Source organism: Leiobunum rupestre, chromosome 3, assembly GCF_980474605.1.
Source record: "Leiobunum rupestre chromosome 3, qqLeiRupe1.1.hap1, whole genome shotgun sequence".
NCBI classification, from domain to species: Eukaryota; Metazoa; Arthropoda; class Arachnida; order Opiliones; family Sclerosomatidae; genus Leiobunum; species Leiobunum rupestre.
Window position 1 is genome coordinate 8,916,930 of NC_143386.1, and position 23,328 is coordinate 8,940,257.

The 23,328-nt window shown below is 37.0% G+C and overlaps 1 protein-coding gene across 8 annotated transcripts in view; it reads left to right on the plus strand.

Annotated features, from left to right (window-relative positions):
• Positions 1–21,846, plus strand: part of kcc (solute carrier family 12 member kcc) — a 276,301-nt gene extending 254,455 nt beyond the window's left edge. For 6 of the 8 annotated variants that reach the window (XM_090167738.1, XM_090167740.1, XM_090167742.1 and 3 more), the window contains 26 exons: positions 8,959–9,041; positions 9,106–9,216; positions 10,511–10,654; positions 11,381–11,435; positions 11,500–11,630; positions 12,636–12,868; positions 13,937–14,157; positions 14,786–14,938; positions 15,023–15,121; positions 15,747–15,804; positions 15,868–15,986; positions 16,054–16,228; positions 16,305–16,403; positions 16,471–16,590; positions 16,655–16,848; positions 16,917–16,996; positions 17,069–17,157; positions 17,226–17,332; positions 17,400–17,516; positions 17,594–17,683; positions 17,759–17,850; positions 18,343–18,450; positions 18,805–19,021; positions 19,988–20,162; positions 20,227–20,360; positions 21,482–21,846. In XM_090167738.1, the coding sequence (XP_090023864.1) occupies positions 8,959–9,041; positions 9,106–9,216; positions 10,511–10,654; positions 11,381–11,435; positions 11,500–11,630; positions 12,636–12,868; positions 13,937–14,157; positions 14,786–14,938; positions 15,023–15,121; positions 15,747–15,804; positions 15,868–15,986; positions 16,054–16,228; positions 16,305–16,403; positions 16,471–16,590; positions 16,655–16,848; positions 16,917–16,996; positions 17,069–17,157; positions 17,226–17,332; positions 17,400–17,516; positions 17,594–17,683; positions 17,759–17,850; positions 18,343–18,450; positions 18,805–19,021; positions 19,988–20,162; positions 20,227–20,360; positions 21,482–21,573 (3,296 nt within the window). In that variant the 3' untranslated portion in view covers positions 21,574–21,846. The remainder of the gene's footprint in view (positions 1–8,958; positions 9,042–9,105; positions 9,217–10,510; positions 10,655–11,380; positions 11,436–11,499; positions 11,631–12,635; positions 12,869–13,936; positions 14,158–14,785; positions 14,939–15,022; positions 15,122–15,746; positions 15,805–15,867; positions 15,987–16,053; positions 16,229–16,304; positions 16,404–16,470; positions 16,591–16,654; positions 16,849–16,916; positions 16,997–17,068; positions 17,158–17,225; positions 17,333–17,399; positions 17,517–17,593; positions 17,684–17,758; positions 17,851–18,342; positions 18,451–18,804; positions 19,022–19,987; positions 20,163–20,226; positions 20,361–21,481) is intronic. The other 2 variants (XM_090167741.1, XM_090167739.1) reach the window with 2 other exon arrangements.
• Positions 21,847–23,328: the final 1,482 nt, after the last annotated feature.

The window sequence follows — 23,328 nt, forward strand, 5'->3', positions numbered from 1 at the left end:
GGAACTTATGAAACAAAATTATGGAGGAACTTATGAAACAAAATTATGGAGGAACTTATGAAACAAAATTATGGAGGAACTTATGAAACAAAATTATGGAGGAACTTATGAAACAAAATTATGGAGGAACTTATGAAACAAAATTATGGAGGAACTTATGAAACAAAATTATGGAGGAACTTATGAAACAAAATTATGGAGGAACTTATGAAACAAAATTATGGAGGAACTTATGAAACAAAATTATGGAGGAACTTATGAAACAAAATTATGGAGGAACTTATGAAACAAAATTATGGAGGAACTTATGAAACAAAATTATGGAGGAACTTATGAAACAAAATTATGGAGGAACTTATGAAACAAAATTATGGAGGAACTTATGAAACAAAATTATGGAGGAACTTATGAAACAAAATTATGGAGGAACTTATGAAACAAAATTATGGAGGAACTTATGAAACAAAATTATGGAGGAACTTATGAAACAAAATTATGGAGGAACTTATGAAACAAAATTATGGAGGAACTTATGAAACAAAATTATGGAGGAACTTATGAAACAAAATTATGGAGGAACTTATGAAACAAAATTATGGAGGAACTTATGAAACAAAATTATGGAGGAACTTATGAAACAATATTATGGAGGAACTTATGAAACAATATTATGGAGGAACTTATGAAACAATATTATGGAGGAACTTATGAAACAATATTATGGAGGAACTTATGAAACAATATTATGGAGGAACTTATGAAACAAAATATTATGGAGGAACTTATGAAACAATATTATGGAGGAACTTATGAAACAATATTATGGAGGAACTTATGAAACAATATTATGGAGGAACTTATGAAACAATATTATGGAGGAACTTATGAAACAATATTATGGAGGAACTTATGAAACAATATTATGGAGGAACTTATGAAACAATATTATGGAGGAACTTATGAAACAATATTATGGAGGAACTTATGAAACAATATTATGGAGGAACTTATGAAACAATATTATGGAGGAACTTATGAAACAATATTATGGAGGAACTTATGAAACAATATTATGGAGGAACTTATGAAACAATATTATGGAGGAACTTATGAAACAATATTATGGAGGAACTTATGAAATTTACACCTCGGCGTGACTTCCTAATACGCTATAAACAACATGCTGTTAGCAAAAATTATGATTGTACTAATTAAAGTAGGAAATTGTGAATTTTTCGGGGTATACGTATTATCATAAGTAACATAATTAAATTAGTATGAAAGTTAGCAAAAATAATACTCTTGATTTTTAAGAGTTATTGCGCAATCATGGTTTAGTTATCAGTGCAGAGGCTCCTAGTCTCTAAATATGCCCAAAGCCAAATATACAACTACTAATGATATACTACTCAATTCGTTTGTAAGTCCAATTCGGAGCTGTGTGATAGTGTCAGTGCTAAAAAAGGTTCGGTAAGAAAAATTAGCTTTAAATCAATAGGCAGTGTCCTTATGTTACTTATGATATTAGTAATAATTCCGTTAAATTGCGAATATTAATGGATCGAGAATATGTACTTACACGTAATATAATTTTAAGAATAGTATTTACGTGTACGACAATCTTCAATGTAGGCGTGATAATAAAACATGAAACGCGAGCTGACTCACCCGCGACAGGTTTTGGTTGCTTGACAATTCTTTTTTTAATACTAAGTCCTGGCATTACGTAAATGTAGAGTGAATTTGGTCCCCTACATGTTTTTATACGCGCTTCATTGGGTTCGACCCACCTGTAAATCCGTTGAATGACATACAGGAAATAAAATCATAAGGTACATAATTGTAATTTCCGCTATTACGAAATCGTAAACGAGACCCAACTTCTCTTTATAAGCTTAAATGTATTAAAGGGGAACTGCCAAGCTTTTCCAAATATGGCCTTATTTGCGTAACAAAAGATTAACAAGACGTTCAATATACTAACACGCACCTTTTTTAGTCTTGAAAAAATTGCTTTTGGCTCAAAAAGTTGAAACAAAAAATAACGCCTGGTGTTTGGATTTGAATTTTCGCCGCCATCTAAACAATACTCTAAACTAGTGTAGACTAATTAAAAGAAAAATTTAAAAGTAAAAGAAATTTTAAATAAATAAAATTATTTTATTTATAAAAATTTCGGTGATAACCATAATCCTAATGCTGCTTAGTTCTTAATTACTTAATATGGATACTTATGTCGTAAGAAATTACAATATACTTCTGATATGAGTGCGCTTAATTAATTTCCACGACGTAATCCTATTTCTATTTTTAAAACACCCGAAATAAGTTCCATAATCCATCCGTGCCTGCCCCCGCGTATTGCTCAATTTAATGGAAAGAAACGGTTCTTCGTAGGAAGGCGATTTTGTTAAAAGGAGTATAAAACGTATTCTGTATAATTCCGTGATCTCTCGAATTGAAGAGAGCAATTGATTTCATTCCAATTCGAAGTGGATAAGCCCAAGTCTCTTTTTGGGACGGGTGTGGCCCATTTCTCCGTCTTCTGATAATCTTTTTAACTTGGTTACTCTCTAGAGCAAGTACCAAATGGTGCCGTTAGGGGTCGTGTGTCGGCTCCAATCCGATAGATTGCTGCACCCTTCCGTACAAAATCGATGATCCAAAGAATCTTCGCAACGTTTCATTTTGCTCCAAATCTAAGAAAGCGGTGAATAAAAGGAAAAGATGGAGATTACGTCTTTAAGAAAGTGAAGGGTACTCCATTTTTTTTATCGGAATTTCGCGTGCGGTACCCCGTTACACTGCTTTTTAAATCGACGATATTTTTCCCGAGATTGAATTTGTTACGTTAAGAAATTAATCAATATTAAATTATAGTCTGGTTTCGCGGGAATTTTGAAATGGTCAAAAAATGCCATGTTAAACATTTTATTGAGTTCTTTGTTAAATGTTTGTGGGGTGGCGGAGTGGTTAGCAATTTCACCTCACAGCAACAGGAACCGGGTTCGATCCCAGCTTGTGGCTCTGGGTGAAAACTCGGAACCACTTCTTTCGCGTTGAGTTTGCCAGTTCTCTCCCCACTGGTTAAGGGGAAAGACACACGCGTCATTTGTAACGGGACATTTTCAGTTTGTGCGTGTGAACTTGTTCCAACTAAATGGGAGAGAAATGGGTTCTGAACAACGAAAGTTGGTCCATTTGTCTAAAAAACAGACTTGTTAACAAACCAGGACCAATAATAATTTGATACTTGACCACCTAAAATCTTCATTAAGGGGGAAGACTACAGTGGCCATTGTCTACTTTCGCGCTATTTCAAGCTGAACTCTTTTAATTTTGCATTTTAACTTATAAAATTAATATTTAAGTGTAGAACAGCCTCTTGTTTAGTGACTAAAATAATTTTTACAATTTTAAATTTAAAAGTAATTAATTTATTACGTTTTAATTTGGACCCCCGGAGCTAAACAAGTTCGGAAAGCGCCCAAACTACCCTTTAGTTAGGACCTTATATCTCGTTAACTATTAATATTAGAATTATCAAAATTATTTTAAGCACTAGAGGAAGGTTCATCCTAATAATAAAATTATAATTCAATTATTTAATTGTTAAAACAAACGTTCAGCTTGAACGAAAAAGAGGTTTTAAATGTATTCTTCCCCCTTAAAGGGGTTTTCCCGCAAGTTCTTCGGTTTCCCCTTTTTATAAAACTTGTAAGAGGTTAACGGTAATAGTGAGTGTAGGGAGCTGTTGACTCGCGTGGCGTGAAGGGCTTGCCACCACCCTCCAACGCATTGTAACCCGGCCACCTGAATTAAAGGCAATAAAAGTCGCTAGATGACTTAAGCCTTATTATTATTTAATTGTAGAGTTTTTTTGTTAATATTGGTAGATTGCGCAGAAATGGTACATACCTACTCAAGAACGTATCTAGGTTATTGATAACATAGGTAGTAGATCATGGAAGGTAGACTCCTAAGCTCTTTTTTCAAACGAAAACCTTTCATTTTCCAATTGTATAACGTCATCTGGTATCGGTCTTAGAAATGTTATTTCGAGAAAACTTAGTTTTAACATTAAATTTATACGCTTTTTAAAAAGGTGAATTTTAAAATATAATTAAAGAAATCACAAATAACAAAATTTGTAAGATTTTAAATTGTCAATAAATATTTATAAAATTATCTACAGATGGCGTTACGGTTTTGATTTGAATTTTAAGTCTGACCTAAATCAGACCCACTTGTAAAGAGTAGACTCATTAAGTTCTCACTAACCTAAATAAGTTCTTTCCAAAAGCAAGCAAGCAAGCTTCATTCTGTAAAATCCGCCGCGAAGCTTCGTTCTCGTTAATCCTTTAAAGAGTTTAAGTAATGGGTGGGCTGTCTTAAATTATGACAGTGACGGGTATAGATGATGCTAATTTTTTGGCCACCCCATCACTTTTTTTCAAACCTTTTCTTTTAAATTACCACTAACCGTTAACCCGTCTGTAGCCATTGAGGCGCAGACTGAACGTTTCTCGCTCGTTTTGACATCAATGTCAGTAAACAGACGCGTAAGCGAAGTTCTGTTGGGGTAAAAAAACTGTGTTCGTGAGCGCGGAGCGTACGTGGATTTTTTGCAAAGTGGGGTGACGAAATGGGCCGCTCGTCAGCCGAATGATGAATGGGCTGGTGTCCTCCATTTCGAGCCCATAATTCTTTGCTTTTCTGACCAGCACTTTCTCGCTCTTTTTCTTCTGTATATGGATAGAAGCTCACTAACGCCTTCTATCGGTTCTATTCGGAATTTCTTCGTTCCTTTTTTCAACATAATCCCGCTTTATCTTTTGGCAACTCTTTTCCGCGCCTTGAAGAAGACAATAAATTATTGTGAGTAATAACCGAAAGGCTTCGCGTGTTTGCCAGTCTCGGACTCGGCGGCTCGTGGGTGTTATTTTTGGTAAGATCGTTTTTAAATTAACACTTTAGTGGCCGAACATTCCGTGTTTTACGGTCATATCCTTCGCCAAGATCCTCTCTTCCCTTGCGCGTTTTGGGGGAGAGTAACTGTCATTTGGGGTTGTTCCGACTAGATTTATAGTGTTGCTTTCTTACTCTGAGCTAAGGATTAGCCCGGATCGCGATTTTCTTTCGGCTGAACGCTGTTTTTGTCTTCTTTTCAGAGTTTAGATTAAACTTTGAAAGTTAGCGCTATTTTATTTAGTACAAAGTCTAGAGTAGAGTAAATCTCTCATTTTAATTTAGGCCAATAGAGTTGTCTACATTTCAACCCGATTTTCATTTACCCCAAAATCGGGTGGTTCTAAATCTCTCTTTAGTTCCATTTAGACCAAAGTAGAGGGGTTCTAAATTTCACTGCCCATTTTAACTTAGCCCCACAAAGTTGAGAGTGGTTCTAAATTTCACTGCCCATTTTAACTAAAATGGGCAGTGAAATTTAGAACCATTCTCGACTTTGTGGGGCTAAGTTAAAATGGGCAGTGAAATTTAGAACCATTCTCGACTTTGTGGGGCTTAGTTAAAATGGGCAGTGAAATTTAGAACCATTCTCGACTTTGTGGGGCTTAGTTAAAATGGGCAGTGAAATTTAGAACCATTCTCGACTTTGTGGGGCTAAGTTAAAATGGGCAGTGAAATTTAGCCCCAACAAAGTCGAGAATGGTTCTAAATTTAACTGCTTAATTTAATTTGGCCCAAACCCAATGATCATTTCACAAAAATAGCTTTAACTTAATACTTGAACAGGCTTTAATTATCACAATTATATCAGTCTCAATTTGTTGGTTTAGTTCAGAGTTTAGTTTCGAAATTTAAGTTTAGTTTGAGCTCCTAGCACGCTTTTAAAACTCCAATTATTCAAATTTTTTAATCGTCCATTTTTATATTAACAAAGTTATATTCTGTCCTAGACATTCTTCTAATTCGAGACGAATTATGCGCGTGGCTGCGTCCCGTCTCTGGCTGTCTGAAATGGGCTGACACGCGGGAGGGGAAACGTCATTAGCCACTCTTCCCTGATAGTATTAGGCGCTCGCGGGTCCAACAAGACCAGACGAACGTTAAAAGGCGCGCAGTCTTTACCCCTACCACTTTCCAAATTCAATACGGAGACGACAGACGCGCACCCAAACAATTCTACTTATGCAAATTGAGCGTTTGAGCGCAATGCGGCAGTACTGGAACGAAATCGTCTCCGGGAGTCCGGGTCCCTTGTCTTTCTCCACCCCATTCCGAGGATTTTTATTTGCTTTAAAACTTTAATAAAAGGGATATTTGAAATATTCAAGACGATTTTTGGCTGGTATCTTTTTGTACGCTTATATCTTATTCGTTGGTTTGTTTTGGGGGTTTTCGAGGTATTGGAAAATTCCAACTATGGAAGTTTATTCCTGACAACTTTTTCGCGCGTGGCGTATTTACTTTTTTTTAGTCTTACGAAAGGATTACGTTTTTTTTTCCGCAGCTTCTCCTTTCGTGGTATTTTATTTACAGTTGGAGCCGTTTCGTGTGTGTCTTCCTTTTTATTGGAATCTGTTCCGAAACGATGCTTGAAAGACATTTTTGCCGATTTTTATTTACCTTTCACGGATTTCATTAGTTTTTACCGTGTTTTCTCGATTATTGTTTGTGTCGATATATTTGGGGGTAAACGTTATTTCGTCGCCGTTAAAACAAAACCACGTATCTTTTCGGTGGTCTTTTTGAGAAAAATGGATTTTTAATTTTGCAGGGACTTGTCATATCGGGTGTTAGGTTTTTCACATGTGAGTTAATTTTATAGTTAAATAATTTCGTTTCAATATTGAATTTATGAGGATTTTAATTTAGAAATATTTTGCTAAAGGGGAATTTTTAGAGATACGTGGTTTTGCGTCATGAAGTGAGATAGGAGCTGAAAATAAGCAAGATACGTGGTTTTGCGCGAAATGCGTTGTGAATATCAAAGATAAGTTTAAATGTTTTCTCGATTTAAAAAAAATTAAATTGCAACCTATTAATTTTTTAATGTTATATACGTAAATTGGGGTGTAGAAACTATGTCAATTTTTACAAAACCACGTATCTCAAGTTACATGGGTTTGTTTTAATGGCGACGATTTAATGTTCCACGGTTTTCGTATTAAACCTTAAAATTATCAATATTTATTTAAGTTTCTGAAACTGAAACCGATAAATATGAATTTACATTTTTACGTTAAATCTTTCATTTAAGAAATTCTCGAATATACAGGCTCCTTCAATTTTATTGAAGGAGTTGTAGGGGGTGAGTGTAAAAGTCGAATTTTATTTGAAAATATTGTGGGAATCCTAACTTAAAACGACCAATTTCGGCAATTAATTTTTAAATAGATTAACAAAGAAACAAATTTAAAATCTTTTTAAAGAAAATTTATCTTTTGTCTAAAAATAGACACGAAATAGAATTTGGCGATGGGAAATATTTCCAATACAAGTCCCCAAAATAAGAAATCCTATAAATCGGGCTAACGTAAGTCAATTTAAAACCGCGTGAAAGCGAAAAAGTTTCTCTCCTATCGTATGAAGGGTCTTCCTAACGCGATCGGATATAGGCGAAACGGCGGACATTGTCGATCGGCGGTGCCAGCTTCACTGATTGCGACCGAGAAAAGCTGATGGATACGGTTTCTCCCGCGTCCCATTGTTTCCTTTGAGCATTGATAATCGATAGAAGCTCCCGACTCTATCTTCTCGCGCTGGCCAACTTAACTTCGTTTCATCTTTGTGTTTTCCCCGGCTATAACTTTTTTCCTTTTGCCCGCGCGCGGTTGATTAACTTTTGCTTCGATGCTCCTGTTTGCCGAGACATTCCGCGAACCTCTCAAGTATTTTTTCCAATAGCCACTAGCTCTGAACCATTTTTTTTTCTGGATTACTGTCCCAAGTTCCTAGACTATTATCATTTTGCAGGGTTCCTTTTTACGGGGGTTATAAAATGTATTTCGCGGTATATTATCTAGAAGATATACGATCCGTAACTAATGAAAATTAATACGCCGACGGGTTTAATTAGTTAATTACGAGCTACTACTTCGTGTTTTTTTTATCTTTCAAATCGGCTGTATTTTAATAAGTTTCTCACCTAATTAATTGGATTTATGTAAAGGTTTACGCGTATTTTTATGAATACCATTTTGATAAATGCCTTTGAAGGGTTCCGAGGGATGATTTTATGTCCCTTGGAATGAGAAGGCGACGAACCCCTTAAATTAACTTCTCCCTGAACGCCGAAGCACTGCGTGTGGAACACTTTCACAGGCGTTTTGGACTATTTCTGATCTACTTTATTTTTATACACGGGGTATCCTTCGATGGAATTTGTTCCTATTTAAAGTGTAGATATATTAAACTAAATTAATGTGCTTCGATTATATGAAAGTGCTTATGAAATCTAACAGCTTTAATTTCAATATTGATAAATGATTAATAAATAATAATTTTTTAAAGTAATTAATAAAATTATTAATTAATTTTCTTAATAGTAATCATTAAGCATTATTATTCATTTACTTTATTACTTATTAAGCATTAGTTTTCATTTACTTTATTAATATTAAAGTATTGATAAAGCTTAGCATTATTAATACTTTAATATTACTTATTAAGCATTATTAATACTTTAATATTACTTATTAAGCAAATTAATTCTTTAATATTACTTATTAAGCATTATTAATACTTTACTTTAGTATCACTTATTAATCATTATTAATACTTTACTTTAGTATCACTTATTAATCATTATCAATACTTTACTTTAGTATCACTTATTAAGCGTTATTAATTCTTTAATATTAGTTATTAAGCGTTATCAATACTTACTTTAGTATTATTTATTGAGCGTTATCAATACTTTACTTAAGTATCACTTATTTGATACAAGAGATCTGAGAATCGTGTCTGACCGTCTTCGTTTTGTTCTCTTTCTAGGCGACCATGCCTCTTCGGATGAACACCCCATCATTCACGACAAGGAGCTTTCTAGCTACGAGAAGAATTTATACCTTTATCATGTACGAAGGGAACCCCTATTTCCGAACGAGGACTGTGGTATAGCAATCTTTTGTTTTTTTGCAGGAGGAAATGCCGGAGAGACCGCGAGTGGCCACCCTGCTGGGCACACTCGCCAACTACAACGTCGCCATTCCTAACATGTCTGGCGAGCAAGAGGCCAAACCGTTACCCAAAGTATTTACCAAAAATTATCTCCACTATGCTCGCACCAGTTTTCAAAATAGACTATTGAGAATTATTTTAAAGGGGAACGGCCAAGCTTTTCCAAATATGGCCTTATTTCCGTATCAAAAGATTAACAAGACGTTCAATATACTAACACGTACCTTTTTTTGTCCTGAAAAAATAGCTTTTGGCCCAAAAAGTTGAAACGAAAAATAACGCCAGGTGTTTGGGTTTAAATTTTTGCCGCCATTTTAGGGGCTGCCGCCAGCGCCCCTAACCCCGTATGAGCGATTCGCGAACTATCCTAACTTTTAAAATCGCGCAATTTAGGCTTAGGTCTCTTATAACTGGAACGCCCCGCGCGTGCAAAACACATTTTTCGCGTCTTCAGCAACCCGCGCTTTTACGTTGTTTTTCTGTCTCACCGACTTCTCATCAGCGGACGCGCGCTTTTCGATTTCCCGAAATTTCTTTATTTTATTAAAAATTAACCACTCAATATTTTTTATGCGGTTTTCGCCATAAATTTTAGTTTTTAATGGGCTATAGGGCTATCTAACTGGTTAAAGCTTGACCGTTCCCCTTTAATATTATTCAAGATGCTGTACTCAATTATATGCCCTAAAAGAAGGCATTCCGAGGTGGAATTTATTTTAGGTTGAAAATATGAAACTATTACAAAAATATCGGTTAAAAAATATAAAATCTTGGCACAAAATTTGTCCGGGAAAATCTGGAAAGTCAAGGTTATTTGATTGTGAAAAAACTGTGGCAACCCTGACCTTCGTTTCTTCGTGTATCCTGGTTTATCACTAGAGTTAGCGAGTGCTTTGACCATTATAACCAGGGCCGGATTAAGACTTTATGGTGCCCTATGCCCAAGTTAATTTTGGTGCCCCCTCAATTTATAATTGAGAAATGGAAGGAAAATTCATTTTGCTGCCAGATTTAGTATGTCGTCAGGGGCTAGACGACAGTCCGTCAGATAATGTGACAATCAAACGTTTTTGGTTCATAGGGGTGGACGCATTTACTAAAATTACTGCGGAAAATATTTTGTGAAAAGCAAATGATTAAAGTTTTGTACTTTTAGTTTTTTCGAACCCTCTTGGTGCCCCTTGTAGGCTTGGTGCCCTAGGCCCAGGCCTATTGGTTAATCCGGCCCTGATAATAACTACTAGAACTACGTTTGGTAATTGTAACTTAGCAACCTGTTTCGGTAATTGAAGTGGCTGTTAGCTGATGCGTGTTATGGTCGTTTAGAGTAATTAACCGGAAAGCTAAAAGAGATTTCTTGACTTAGGCAAATTTGGGCACCATCGCTGGCGTTTACCTTCCATGTATTCAAAACATTTTCGGAGTCATTTTCTTCATCCGTATGGTCTGGATCGTCGGCACGGCCGGAGTTCCTTTAGCCTTTCTCGTTGTTTTAATGTCCTGTTGCGTGGTAAGTAGCAGTTAGGAGCGACAAACACAAGGAGAACGCAGCTATCCTTTAGACACGCTAAGGCAGTGTTGTGTACAAATTTCATTGGACGAGCCTCTACGCTAAACGTTTTACGGGCGGTTGGGAAGACAATTTCCGAATTTTCCCCTTCCGACGGCAGCAGGCGCTAAAGTCTCTAACCAATAAATTCAGGGCCCCAGAGGTCCTATAAAATCCTATATTTTCAAAAATGTCCTATAACGTCCTATATTTTTAACAAAATCCCTCAGTCTTATAAAATCCTATAATTTTGGTATTTTGCTAATTTCGAATCCAACCACTAAGTTAAATTGCTAGATTTAGCTATAGGATAAATTCCTATACCAAGTCAATTTAGTCTATACTTTTGTTATTGTTAACATGGTTAGCTACTAGTATATTTTTGTGATAAAAATGGTTAAATAGTTTCTATTTTTAAGTGAAAATCAAAGATTTATTTCTCTAAATATAGATTTTGTTTTTAAAAGCATAAAGTTAGTTAATTAAATAGCATATATAGTCCTATAATTTTGTAAAAATATAATTATATTTTTCCTATAAAAAAATTAAAGATTTGTGTGGGGGCCCTGTAAATTGTACACAAGGAAATCCACGCCTTTTGGCGGATTGCATTCTCCTTGTGTGGGGTGCTGTGTTTGTTGCCTAGGAGCCACATTGTAGTAAAATTACTTTTGGTCCATTTTATAGACTTTCACTACTAGTATATCACTCAGCGCTATAGCAACAAACGGAATTGTTCCGGGTAAGTTAATACGAAAAAAACGTTGAACTCGCTTTGTTAATTAATAACTTTGACGCTTATTTAGCTGGAGGGTGTTACTTCATGATGTCCCGAGCGTTGGGTCCCGAATTTGGCGGGGCTGTGGGCATATTATTCTATCTAGCCACGACAGCGGCGGGCGCCATGTATCTTATAGGAGCTGTTGAAATATTTTTGGTAATTATCGCTACGGATCTCCCACGTCAATATCCAGGGTTCATACAGACCTGGAAATATCTGGGAATTAAGATTGTTGACCGTAAAGTCAGTGAAATATCAGGAAAATTCTATTTGTTAGTAAAAATCCGGAAAATGGATGAGAGAATTAAGATTGTTGACAGAAAAGTCGGTGAAATATCAGGAAAATTCCAATTTTTTAGTAAAAATCAGGAAAATGGATGAGGGAATTAAGATTGTTGACAGAAAAGTCGGTTAAATATCAGGAAAATTCTATTTTATAGTAAAAATCAGGAAAATGGACGAGGGAATTAGATTGTTTACAGAAAAGTCAGTTAAATATCAGGAAAATTATATTTTTTTAGTAAAAATCAGGGATATTTATGAGGGATTCGGGAAGTTTTTCCGTAAAGAGTACAAATTAATTAATTTTATATTTAAAGATTCGACTCTCTTACTTCTCTCATATATGCAACCAATTTAGTTTAGATGTCAATCATGAAATAAGTAACCTGATATCTCTTCAAGAAAAGTTTGGTTAAGTTAGCAAGAGCACAGAGATACATTTCCCAAGGGTTTGCAACATCATAGGATCATAGGTTATCTTAAACCTTGAAAAATCAAGGAAATATCGATGGGAACCCTGGATATATCAAAGAAATCGGTTTCCCATAAGTTGAATCATAAGTGTATAATATTGTTGCATAAGTGTAACACTTCCTATTCTTCACAAAAGTTTTACTGAGAGCTATTCACAAAAGACTGAATTACGGGCTTCGTCGCCGTTTCGTGTCTGCTTGCTCCCTAGTCACACGTATCCTTTGACAGCGCCTCGATAGGGGGAGATTTTCTTCTGGTGATAACGTCACTCCGTTTCTAGCTCTCAGTAAAATATTCCCCAAAGTGACAAACCTATGAAATAATATTATAGACTAATGGTTGTATCAACCCTGAATATCCCTGGTTTTTAAATGTACAATTAACCAAACCTTTATTTTTGTATAGAATTATATAGCTCCTGGGATGGCTCTGTACGGGGACTTCCGAATTCCCGAAATAATGTATCACAATTTCCGTACTTACGGATCCATATTGCTAGTCATAGTAGGCTTTATCGTTTTCATGGGCGTCAAATTCGTCAGCAAGTTTGCACCCGTGGCGCTTTTCTGCGTCATTTGTTCCATCGTCAGCGTCTACGTCGGCGTCTTTGTCAACATGAACGGGAAGGAAGACCTGAAGTACGCCTGATGACATTTTATTCTATTCGTTGCTTGCTCGCGGGTGTGGCTCGTGTTCGTTGCCGTAGTAACGCGTATAGGTCGGCCATGACATTAAGGGGGAAGTCAGCAATGGAAATAAGGCGTTCTTACGACACTACCTAATTCTACAATAACTAAGATATTAAAACTTCGGTTTTTCGCATAATTATGTTGGAAACCTTAACTAGTCAATGATTGAAGATTTGTATTCGAATTTCTTAAATATTTAATTTTAAATATTTTACCAACTATAGTATTTGGAAACTGGAAAAAATCTTAACTTAGTGGACCGATTTTTAAATTAAAATTTATCTCCATACGTTTGACATAAATCTAATAAATAGAATAGTCCATTACGAAAAGGGTTAAAAAAGCTAAACCCTAAACAGATTTGAAGAAATTTAAAAACTTACAAATAGCTCGTACCGATAGGTCTTCGAGCAAACAAAAAGACGAAATTCGGACCAAATAGATCTTCGAGTGAAAAATTAAATTAATTAAATAAAATAGGCTGAAATTCCAACGGTAGACCGGTTTCGTCCTATTTGGGACTCGTCAGTACCGTGCGGGAAATCTGGCTGGCGACTATAAAACCGGAAAGAGAAATTAAGCCTAAATATTAAAAATTTCAAAACGCGTTGCGTAGCAACGGAAAGCCGAAGAGGGGGAGAGTGGGGGAGAATAGTTTAATTTAGTCCCGTTGCCACTAATGGTAAGCTTAAAGGCTATGGAGAAAATCCGGTCTGCGGCTCTATATTATTCTCAACTCAATGAATAGTACAATGAGTTGAACTAAATCACGTGAAATGGAAATAAAAATATTTATCTGAGAAGACCAGCGAGAGACGTGTTTCAGCGCCATCTCTTGTTTTTCTCCAGAAATACACAACCACTTTCTTCCGCCTTAAGACGCTCAAGGCGGTCACTTGATTAGTTCGCGGGATCTGCGACGTCAAATAATGTCATGGCGACCGTTTCAATGCGGGGCTTGGCTACGAGCAGGCAACTAATTCTAAATGTTGCTGATGATTTAATTTAATCGACCAGGATTTGCATTCTGGGAGATCGCATCCTCAGTCAGGAGGGGTATACGAACTGTACGAAAGAGATGACGGATGGTTCGCTCTTTTACGTCTATTGCAATCGGAAGAACGGCACCGATTTTAACAGCACGGACAGGGAGGACTTCGAGTGCGACAAGTACTTTGATGACCACGAAGCCAAGTTCGAACAGGCCATTCCCGGTCTGTGCAGCGGAGTTTTCATGGGTTAGTGTTTATCTTAGTTTCTTTATACAGGGTTTTTCAAAAGGTTATGCAAAATATTTAAGGGTGAGTTGAGAAGTATGCCTGTTTTTACCCCATTTTCCTACGATGAGTTAAAAGAGCCCCAGAGAGCTTCAAAGTGTGGCCTACTAGCCATTGGAAGTAGGCATTGGTAAAAGTCCTTGAGACGGGGATGCACCGGTTCTGGTACCTTTCCTGGTAGAGACGTTGAGCAGTCAAAGCATTGCCATCCGCTAGTCCATAGACGAAATGAATATCCGCCAGTTCCTCCGAAGTGACCTCCATTGTTGCAGTTTGAAAGTGATGAGAAATCGCGGTCCATCACGACTTTAAATTCTGTTTAAGTTTACTTTTTTTACCTATCACACGAATCCAAACCTTAATGTTCGAATTTCCCTGCTGCTTGGTTTTGCGCTTGTTGCAGCCTACTTCCAGGGGCTAGTAGGGTACACTTTGAAGCTCTCTGGCGCACTTTTAACTCATCGTAGGAATATCGGGGAAAAAAAATGGCATACTTCTCAACTTACCCCCTACAACTCCTTTAAATTTTGCATAACCTTTTGAAACACCCTGAATTGCCGAATCTAATTGCTCCGTCGTTGTGTCGCAGATAATTTGTCGCCATCCTTCAGAAGGAAAGGCGACATCTTGGCCACCGAAGATACCCCCCTAGAAGACGAACAGAAAGTGTACAACCAGCTGCTTCTTGATATCACCACTTCGTTCACCATGCTACTCGCTATTTTCTTCCCCTCCTGTACAGGTACGTCCCATAAGTCAACGTCTTAAACACTTTCCGTCGTAACAAGTACTTAACCGTTTCCGTTTCCGTGTTCGCGTGACGCAGGTATTATGGCTGGATCTAATCGTTCTGGAGACTTGGCTGATGGCCAAAAATCTATCCCAGCTGGCACGTTAGGTGCTCAAATCACCACTTCCATTGTTTGTATCCTTCTCATTCAATTAATTGTTCACTAATTGACTAAGGCACTAGGCCACTAGGGTTGCTACTATTTTAAAATTCCCGGTCTTTTTCTTTTCTTTTCTGACCTTTTCAGATATTTTCCATGATATTTTAAACCAAAATTAGACAATTAACTTTATTTAACTTTCAACAGAATTTAGTAAATTTAAGTAAATTTTTCAACTTATTAGTTAGTGTTAAGATTGTTTAACAAAAAACCTTTTTATTCAAACCTTTCACAAATAATGAACTTTTATGGAACTAAATACTAATATATTTTGTTGCAGAACTATAGTTAAACTATTTTCAAAAACATTTTTTTCCATCCTTAAAATTATTACTTCTTGGTACTCTGATTTCCATAATTTCTAAACCAGAACCTAAAGTTAAGCTATTTTAAGCTACACCAACAATTTAATTGTTTGTTTCTTGCATATACAACAGTATTAGTTTCTTGCACGTAAAACAATAAGAAATACTTCATTTGGAATATAGTTTAACATTTTTAAGGTTTTATGACCTAATTTGATACGTAATTTGTGAATGACCCTTTGTTAGTAAATTTCCGTCGATTTGCAGTTAATTTTCCTTAAGCGCGTGTAAACAGATCTTAGTGGTATTTTGTTTTTCGGGGCCTCATTCAACGGGCTCTTCCTCAGAGACAAGTAAGTCTTCGGTCTTTATTTGGAATAATTGGAAACTAACCGGTGGATCTCGTTTCGATTTAGATTCGGTGAGAGTGTAGGCGGCCGTCTTCCTGTTGCCTACCTAGCTTGGCCCAATCCTTGGGTTATTGTCGTGGGCTCGCTGCTCTCGACTCTTGGAGCAGGCTTGCAATCTCTAACTGGTGCGTTGGTAGCCATTTCGCGTCTTAATTGGATTGTGTCCGATATCGAACGCTTTGTTATCCGTAGGTGCTCCTCGATTACTTCAGGCCATTGCCAAAGATCAAATTATCAACTTCCTCAACCCGTTCGCGGCCAACTCGGCCAGAGGAGAACCAACTAGAGCCCTTATCCTGACTTTGGCCATTAGCGAACTAGGCATCCTTATAGGAAATTTGGATTATATAGCGCCTATTCTTACCATGTTAGTTAACTACTAATGAGCACTAAATGCGACAGTCTTCACTTTGCCATTAACGTATTGTTTTCATCGTTTGCAGGTTCTTTTTAATGTGTTACATGTTCGTCAATTTAGCTTGCACCGTTCAAAGTTTATTAAGAACTCCAAATTGGCGACCAAGGTTTAAATATTACCATTGGTGAGTTGGTCTACTGGGTCAAAGCGGAATTGTCTTAGTGGGTCAATGACGTTAATGACTCTTCCAGGTCTCTGTCGTTGCTAGGAGTAGCTCTTTGCCTTATAGTTATGTTCCTGGGCAGTTGGTACTACGCTTTGGTATCGATGGCCTTGGCTGGATGCATTTATAAATACATTGAGTACCGTGGGTAAGAAAATACATAAATTGGTGGTTAATAATGTTACGACGTGTCTGACTGATGTATTTGACAGTGCTGAGAAAGAGTGGGGAGACGGTATTCGCGGTTTGGCCCTATCCGCTGCTCGTTTCAGTTTACTACGTCTGGAACAAGGTCCTCCTCACACCAAAAATTGGCGTCCTCAGATCATGGTGCTTTGCAAATTAAACGAGGATCTGTTGCCGAAATATCGCAAGATGGTCGCTTTCGCGTCTCAGCTCAAAGCGGGTACGTTCTTCATCAAATGTCCCCGTGTCTTTGGCGTTGTTTCTAAGTCAGTTTTGATCATTGTTTAGGCAAAGGGTTGTCTCTCGTATGCTCAGTAATAGAAGGGGAGTACACCAAAATGTACAGCGAAGCTCAGGCAGCTAAACTGGTCAGTTATCTCTATTCGTACGCGGACATTGACTGGTTAAGTCGTTACTATTGAACTAATGTTTTCTTTCAGAGTTTGAGAAAGGTAATGGAGGAGGAACGCGTCAAGGGTTTCGCCGAAATTTGCGTTAGTAAAAATATCATTGACGGCATTTGTCACTTGTAAGTATACCTGAGGGTTAAAAACCTTTTTAAAAACTCGTTGTTTAAGACTTCCAATTGTCTCGTAGGATACAAAGTGCTGGATTGGGTGGATTGAAGCACAATACGGTAATTTTGGGATGGCCCTACGGCTGGAGACAATCACCCGATGATCATTCTTGGAGAATTTTCCTCGGTAAGTACTTGGACTACCTAATGCCCGTCGTGTTAAAAGCTTATTTCGCATTTCAACGTACCAACAGCTACCATCAGGAATGTATCATCCAGCAAAAATGCACTTCTAGTGCCTAAAGGTATAAATCAGTTCCCCGATAACGGCGAGAAAGTGTCGGGAACCATTGATGTCTGGTGGATTGTCCGTATCCTTTAAGCTGTTACTAATCGCGTCTCTTAAGGCAAAATTGCGTCAGATTTCCTTAATTTGTCCGAATCGCAGATGACGGTGGGTTGCTTATGTTACTTCCATTCCTGCTCAAACAACACAAAACTTGGAAGAATTGCAAAATGAGAATCTTCACCGTAGCCCGTATCCTTTTCAGTACTTGTCGTCCGAGTTTCAATTGGTTCCTCGAAGAATATTTTTCTTAACCAGATACTATAGAACTGGAGGACAACAGTATTCAGATGAAGAAAGACCTGGCTACATTCCTCTACCATCTGCGTATCGAAGCGGAAGTCGAAGTTGTTGAAATGGTAGGCTTATTGAGGATTCATGCTCAAATTTTTCATCTATAATTTTTTTCGTTTTCTACTTTTATTTTTCACATTCTGAACTATTTATTTTACAATATTTCTTTAAAGTCCAACAGTCCATCTTTCTACTTTCAAAAATTCAAAGTCTATCAAAAACTTGGTTTTCTAAAGATATTTCGGAGATTTGCTGAAATTGGCTTTAGTAGAGTATCTGAAATTTATATATTAGCTCACTAGGATGGTCTATGATAGTTAGTATGGGCGGGATCACAAAACGAAAGACACGCGCGTTTTAGACAACTTGACGTCTGGGGCCTTTATAGTCGTTAGTGGGCGAATAATTTAAATTTCGGGGTGTTTATTTTCGAAATTGAACGTGAAATCTTCGAAATGATCTCTGGAAAACGACTCTGGAGACTTTTCGGTATTCCGGAATGTTCGGTCCTCTTTCAGTTTGACTGGTCGTACTCATGTTTTTTCTTTTCGCGCCAGATGGACAGTGACATTTCAGCCTACACGTACGAGCGAACTTTGATGATGGAACAGCGCTCCGAAATGCTCAAGCAATTGCGTCTCAGCAAAAGGGAAACGTTAGGCGTGGTAATGTATCTTCCCCCTTTCTTGACCCAACACAAAACTTCTGGCAAGAGCTCGCAACCTAATATAGAACTGGGTTTCTTTGTGGTGATGGTTTTTTTCCGAAGATGTGCCTTGACTTACGGAATCTTTTCAAATCTTTCGTTTCTAGTGCCTTTTTAGCTGATAAGCATACTCTTAAGTGTTTGCTAGCCTTAGCATGTAGATTTCCCAACCATCTTTTTGATCTAATTAAGCTTAATGCCTATTTGCAAATTGGTTTACTAGTACCTTAATATTTTTTTTTGACTGAGATTTCTGGCGAGTAATTTTCGGCTTGATTAGTACTAATGAGATTGTAATTCGCTGGCATGTTAGGTCCAATCGATTGTGGACCATCATCACGCTAGCCAAAATCGGACTGCTTCTAAGGTGCGCTTCCTGGAAACTCCGCAGGAACCAGAAGCTGACGAAACCGAACTCGTGGACGTCGTCTCGGATGGCTCTAATAAAGAGAACGCTGAAGGTGCGCCCAAGAGTGGCAGTCAGCAATCCTCGCCTACCAAAGCCGTCGCCTCCCAGGATAAAGATGGAGGTGAGACATTGAGTTTTTCCAATAGATACTTTTCTGTCACGGGTGTTATTATTGAAATGGGTGGCAAGCCGCGCACTTCGACCCTAGGTCCATTGTTCAGCCCCCAACCTGTGACTTTAAGTAAAAATTCGTATTTACGACACAAAGTTAAGATGTTGAAGTCATACCGAGATGCTCAAACCTTTGAGCCGCGTAGTAATCACAGCTACAAAGTATGCGAGACAGTTTCCTCTTCAGCTAGACAAGCCCTTCAAATTGGGTCATCACTGACTCCAATAAGATTTAAGTGTCTGTTAAGTTGGAAATGGCCCGTAAGCAGGCCAGTTACCAATCGTATATTAGTCTTAGCGAGTGAGAGTAACGACATAAATAACAGAATTTTAAATAACCTAAGTCTTACCAGACGGCGCCAATAGTTTAAGCGAATAAATTAATAAATCACCAAAAATTTTCTGATTGGAGACTTGGGTTTGTAGTTTAACTTAAAACATAGCTTAAATAGTGTTTTTTCATAAATCGCCATCTACTATCAGATATTCCGTTAAAATAGCACCTTCTATACGTTTACTTCCAATTTATCCAATATGCGAGTCTATAAGCGTGAAAACCATTGCTGTGCAGAGACATGAGCTAAGCTAATACACAAGGCACCACCTTAAGCCAAAGTCGTCCAGCGACTTAATTCAGGTGGCCGGGTTGCAATGCGTAGGATTGTGGTGGCAAGCCCTTCATGCCACGCGAGCCAAAAGCTCCCTACACTAACAATTCCATTTCAGGCCCCCGGGCATATGTCATCACAGGCCCTTCTAACAAATTTAAAATGGCTGGGGCGAGTTGTTGAAGAGCAAGGCGATAGGGCCCCTATTTTAGCGCACTATTGTCCACCTGGCCCTGAAGATATGACCACCCTGCTGCTTTGGTGATGGAATCAAATTTTTAACTAATGGAAAACTTCCGTATCTTTAGACGCCAAAGGAGCGGGCCAAAGTTCATCACCGCAAAAAACATCTCCCATTAAAACTTCATCTTCTCCAACAAAAGGAAACGCACCCACATCCAGCGAGGACGAACTCGACGACGAAGACGACGCCAACCAAGCCCCTCCCAAGAAAGGCTTTGACAAGCTACTTAAAATTAAACCGTAAGTTCTCATTCTTACGCATTTTGTGATTTAATTTACGTTAATTGTACTTTCAACCTCATAGAGATGAAGCCAACGTTAGACGTATGCATACAGCTGTCAAACTCAATGAGGTTATTGTCAATAAATCCCATAATGCTCAGCTAGTGATAATCAATTTGCCAGGACCCCCGAAAGTTCCAAGGGGCGAAGAAAATTGTATCCTTTTTTGGTCGCGAATGGACTTAAGTGTAGGTGGTTTCTTTAAGCCTCTTCTTGAACTAACTGTACCATTTTTACCTTAAAACGTTTTATTCGCCTGTTTCGCAGATTTTAATTACTCGGCCCCATAATCTATTCGCTTGTTCAGGAGTATTAGGGCTACTCTTTTTACTCATTCTGAAAAGGTGTAGAGAGTAAATCGGATTTCGTCGTCTGCTAGCCAGAATTTTTGTTAAAAAGGCCACAGGCAGCCATTTTGGAAAAATGTTTTTACTCGTACTCGAACTATTCGCCACCAATTTCGATAGATCTACGTATCGATAAATTGGATGTATACATTTTCTTCCTAAAAATGCATTTATTTCTGCTCTAGCCGTAAACTCCTAACCCACAAACCAAATGAAATCAGCCCGGCTCAAGATAGTCATTATCCTTAAATATATTCTTGGTAGGCATGTACTAGCACTTTTCCGAGTATCAAGCAGACCTTTAACATTTTATCGAGCTTTCGAGCTTTTAGGCTTAGCTTTATAAAGGGTTGTTTCCAGTACTCAAATAATTAGGCTTAGCTTTATAAAGGGGGGGAGGAGGGGTTCGACTACTCAATGATAGATTTAGCTTAAAAAGGCTCTGAATAATTGGGTTTATTAAGTAAAACATTTTTCCAAAATAAACATTTACTGCCACGTTTATTCGAAGCCATATTTGGGAAGTCTAAATTAATAACTATTAAGAAAATAGTGGACTGATGAACCGCCAAACAACTGACAAACAGCTAGGGCACCCTACGTTATGCAACTTATAGTTTTGGTTTCGTTTTCTACATTTATTAACAGTGACCAATCAGAAACCACTACGATTTGTACCTCACCCAATAAGAGATATTATTGAGGGAACAAAGGGAATTGTTTTAGTAGCTTTTCCCGCCATTTTTAATAGCTCGCGAGTAGTGCCTTGGTAAGAATAATAGTTTCGAGTACTCGAAAGTTGAGCCTAAGCCACTTTTGAACTTTCCAACTAAGTCTTTTCGAGCTTCAAGCCGAAATTTTATAAATGTTAAGCTTCTGTAAGTAGGTAATGAAAGCGTTCTATTACGTTCCTTAACTAATATCGAATAGACATGGAGTTTCTGGAAGTACTTACTGAAGGTCTGGATCGTGTTCTCATGGTGCGTGGTGGGGGTAGAGAAGTCATTACGATCTACTCTTAGAGAGAGGAAATCTGTTTCATTAAAGTGACACTTAACTCCGAAATCCCCAAAATCCACGTAAATCAAATATTGTAAACCTTTTTAATTTATATCTGGCCTACACACACCACACTTGAACGAGTTTGAAAAAAAAATTCCTCATTTTATTGGAGGGGAAACAAAATCCACCTCAAAACCTTTCCCCCCTTCAAGACAAAAGCTTTGACTTCAAACATTTTCGTCATGTCATTCGGTGATAAATATTCACTCTCATATGTCAAGATGTGCGAAAAACAAATTTCTACAAGTAATTGTTGTTAATCGTGACTTTAACCGAACCATTTAAGAGATTACTTTACGTATAAAAAAAGGACAAAACTCTACTATACAAGTGTTGTATCTTTACAATACGATAAGTCACTTACGTTTCTTCATTGTGCTTGGAAAAATTTTATTTTACCGTAAGTCTTTTGGGAATCCGTAAAAGAATAAAACTTCCAAAAAAAATGTTACCCTATTACAGGTTTTTAAAGTAATTGTTCAAAAAAATATTTAACGGTGTTTATAAAGAAGGAAATTATTAAGATTATGGCTATAAGCTGAGAAAGTTCTAATTTTTTGAGAAAAAAACATTGCACTCGCGATAGGCTAGCTAAACTATTGCCATTTATTGAGATTCCTATTGCACAAAAGTCGGGAGTTTCAATCCTTCAGATATATAATCTCATTTTCAATAAATGGTGATAATTCGGAAGTTTTAGATTGTAACGTAAGCCCACGTGCAAATTTTAATTTCTATAATAATGTCTAGTAAGTAGGATAAAATTTTTAATCTGGCTGTTGATAGCTATTGTAGCGTGTTCTTCGGGAGGAAAGATGAACGAATTGGCAATAGACGCTGGTTCGTTCATTTTTTTACGTTGTTAATGTTTAGTCATTGAAAACGCTATGGATCCATTCCATTTAGAATATTTAAAGAGATAATGAACAAAAGAAAAGTTTATCACTAAATTAGAACACAAAGAAACAAAAAATACTATTTTCTAGCATATTGTTGGTGTTTGGAAAAAAAAATATTATTTTGTAGGAGATTATGGTGTTAAAACCTCGTAATTATATTAAACCCTGTTTTTACATGTGATATGGAAAAATATCTAGAATCTTGCATAACCCACCAGTAATAATTTGTGGGATAAATTAGATTTTTAGTTGATTTAAAATTTGAAGTAAGATTCACTACCAAATTGAACAACAGGCTATGTAATAACTAATCGACTACAAAGCCAAAATGCAAATTCATTATTTTTCAAGATTGGATGAAGTTGGATTATCTTTTCTTATCGGAGTAACCCCGTATGGTAGGTTTTACTTGGGGCAGTGACTATAAATAGTAGGTGAAAATAGGTTTAAAATATGCACCTTAACGAATATACAGCCATTAATTTTTTTTTAAAGTAAATAGTTCACTTATGTAACTAATTGAACACGTGACTCCTGACCAATTTTGTTTTTCGCATTCTAGTCAGGTTGTTTTATATAATGTGGGGGTTTGTTTATAAAACATTTTTGTACTTAACAAGAACTGTGCATTTTATGGTTTAAAAAGTATTTAATTTATTATTGTGAATATTTTTGTCTGTCATTTAAAATAAGGCGATGTCTTGTTGATATTATAACTTTTTAACTTCTATAAAAACATATTAAACATTTTAGGTGAAGTTTCACGAGTCTATTATAGTGTACAGGTCTACAATTTTGAAATACTTGGCAGCTGAA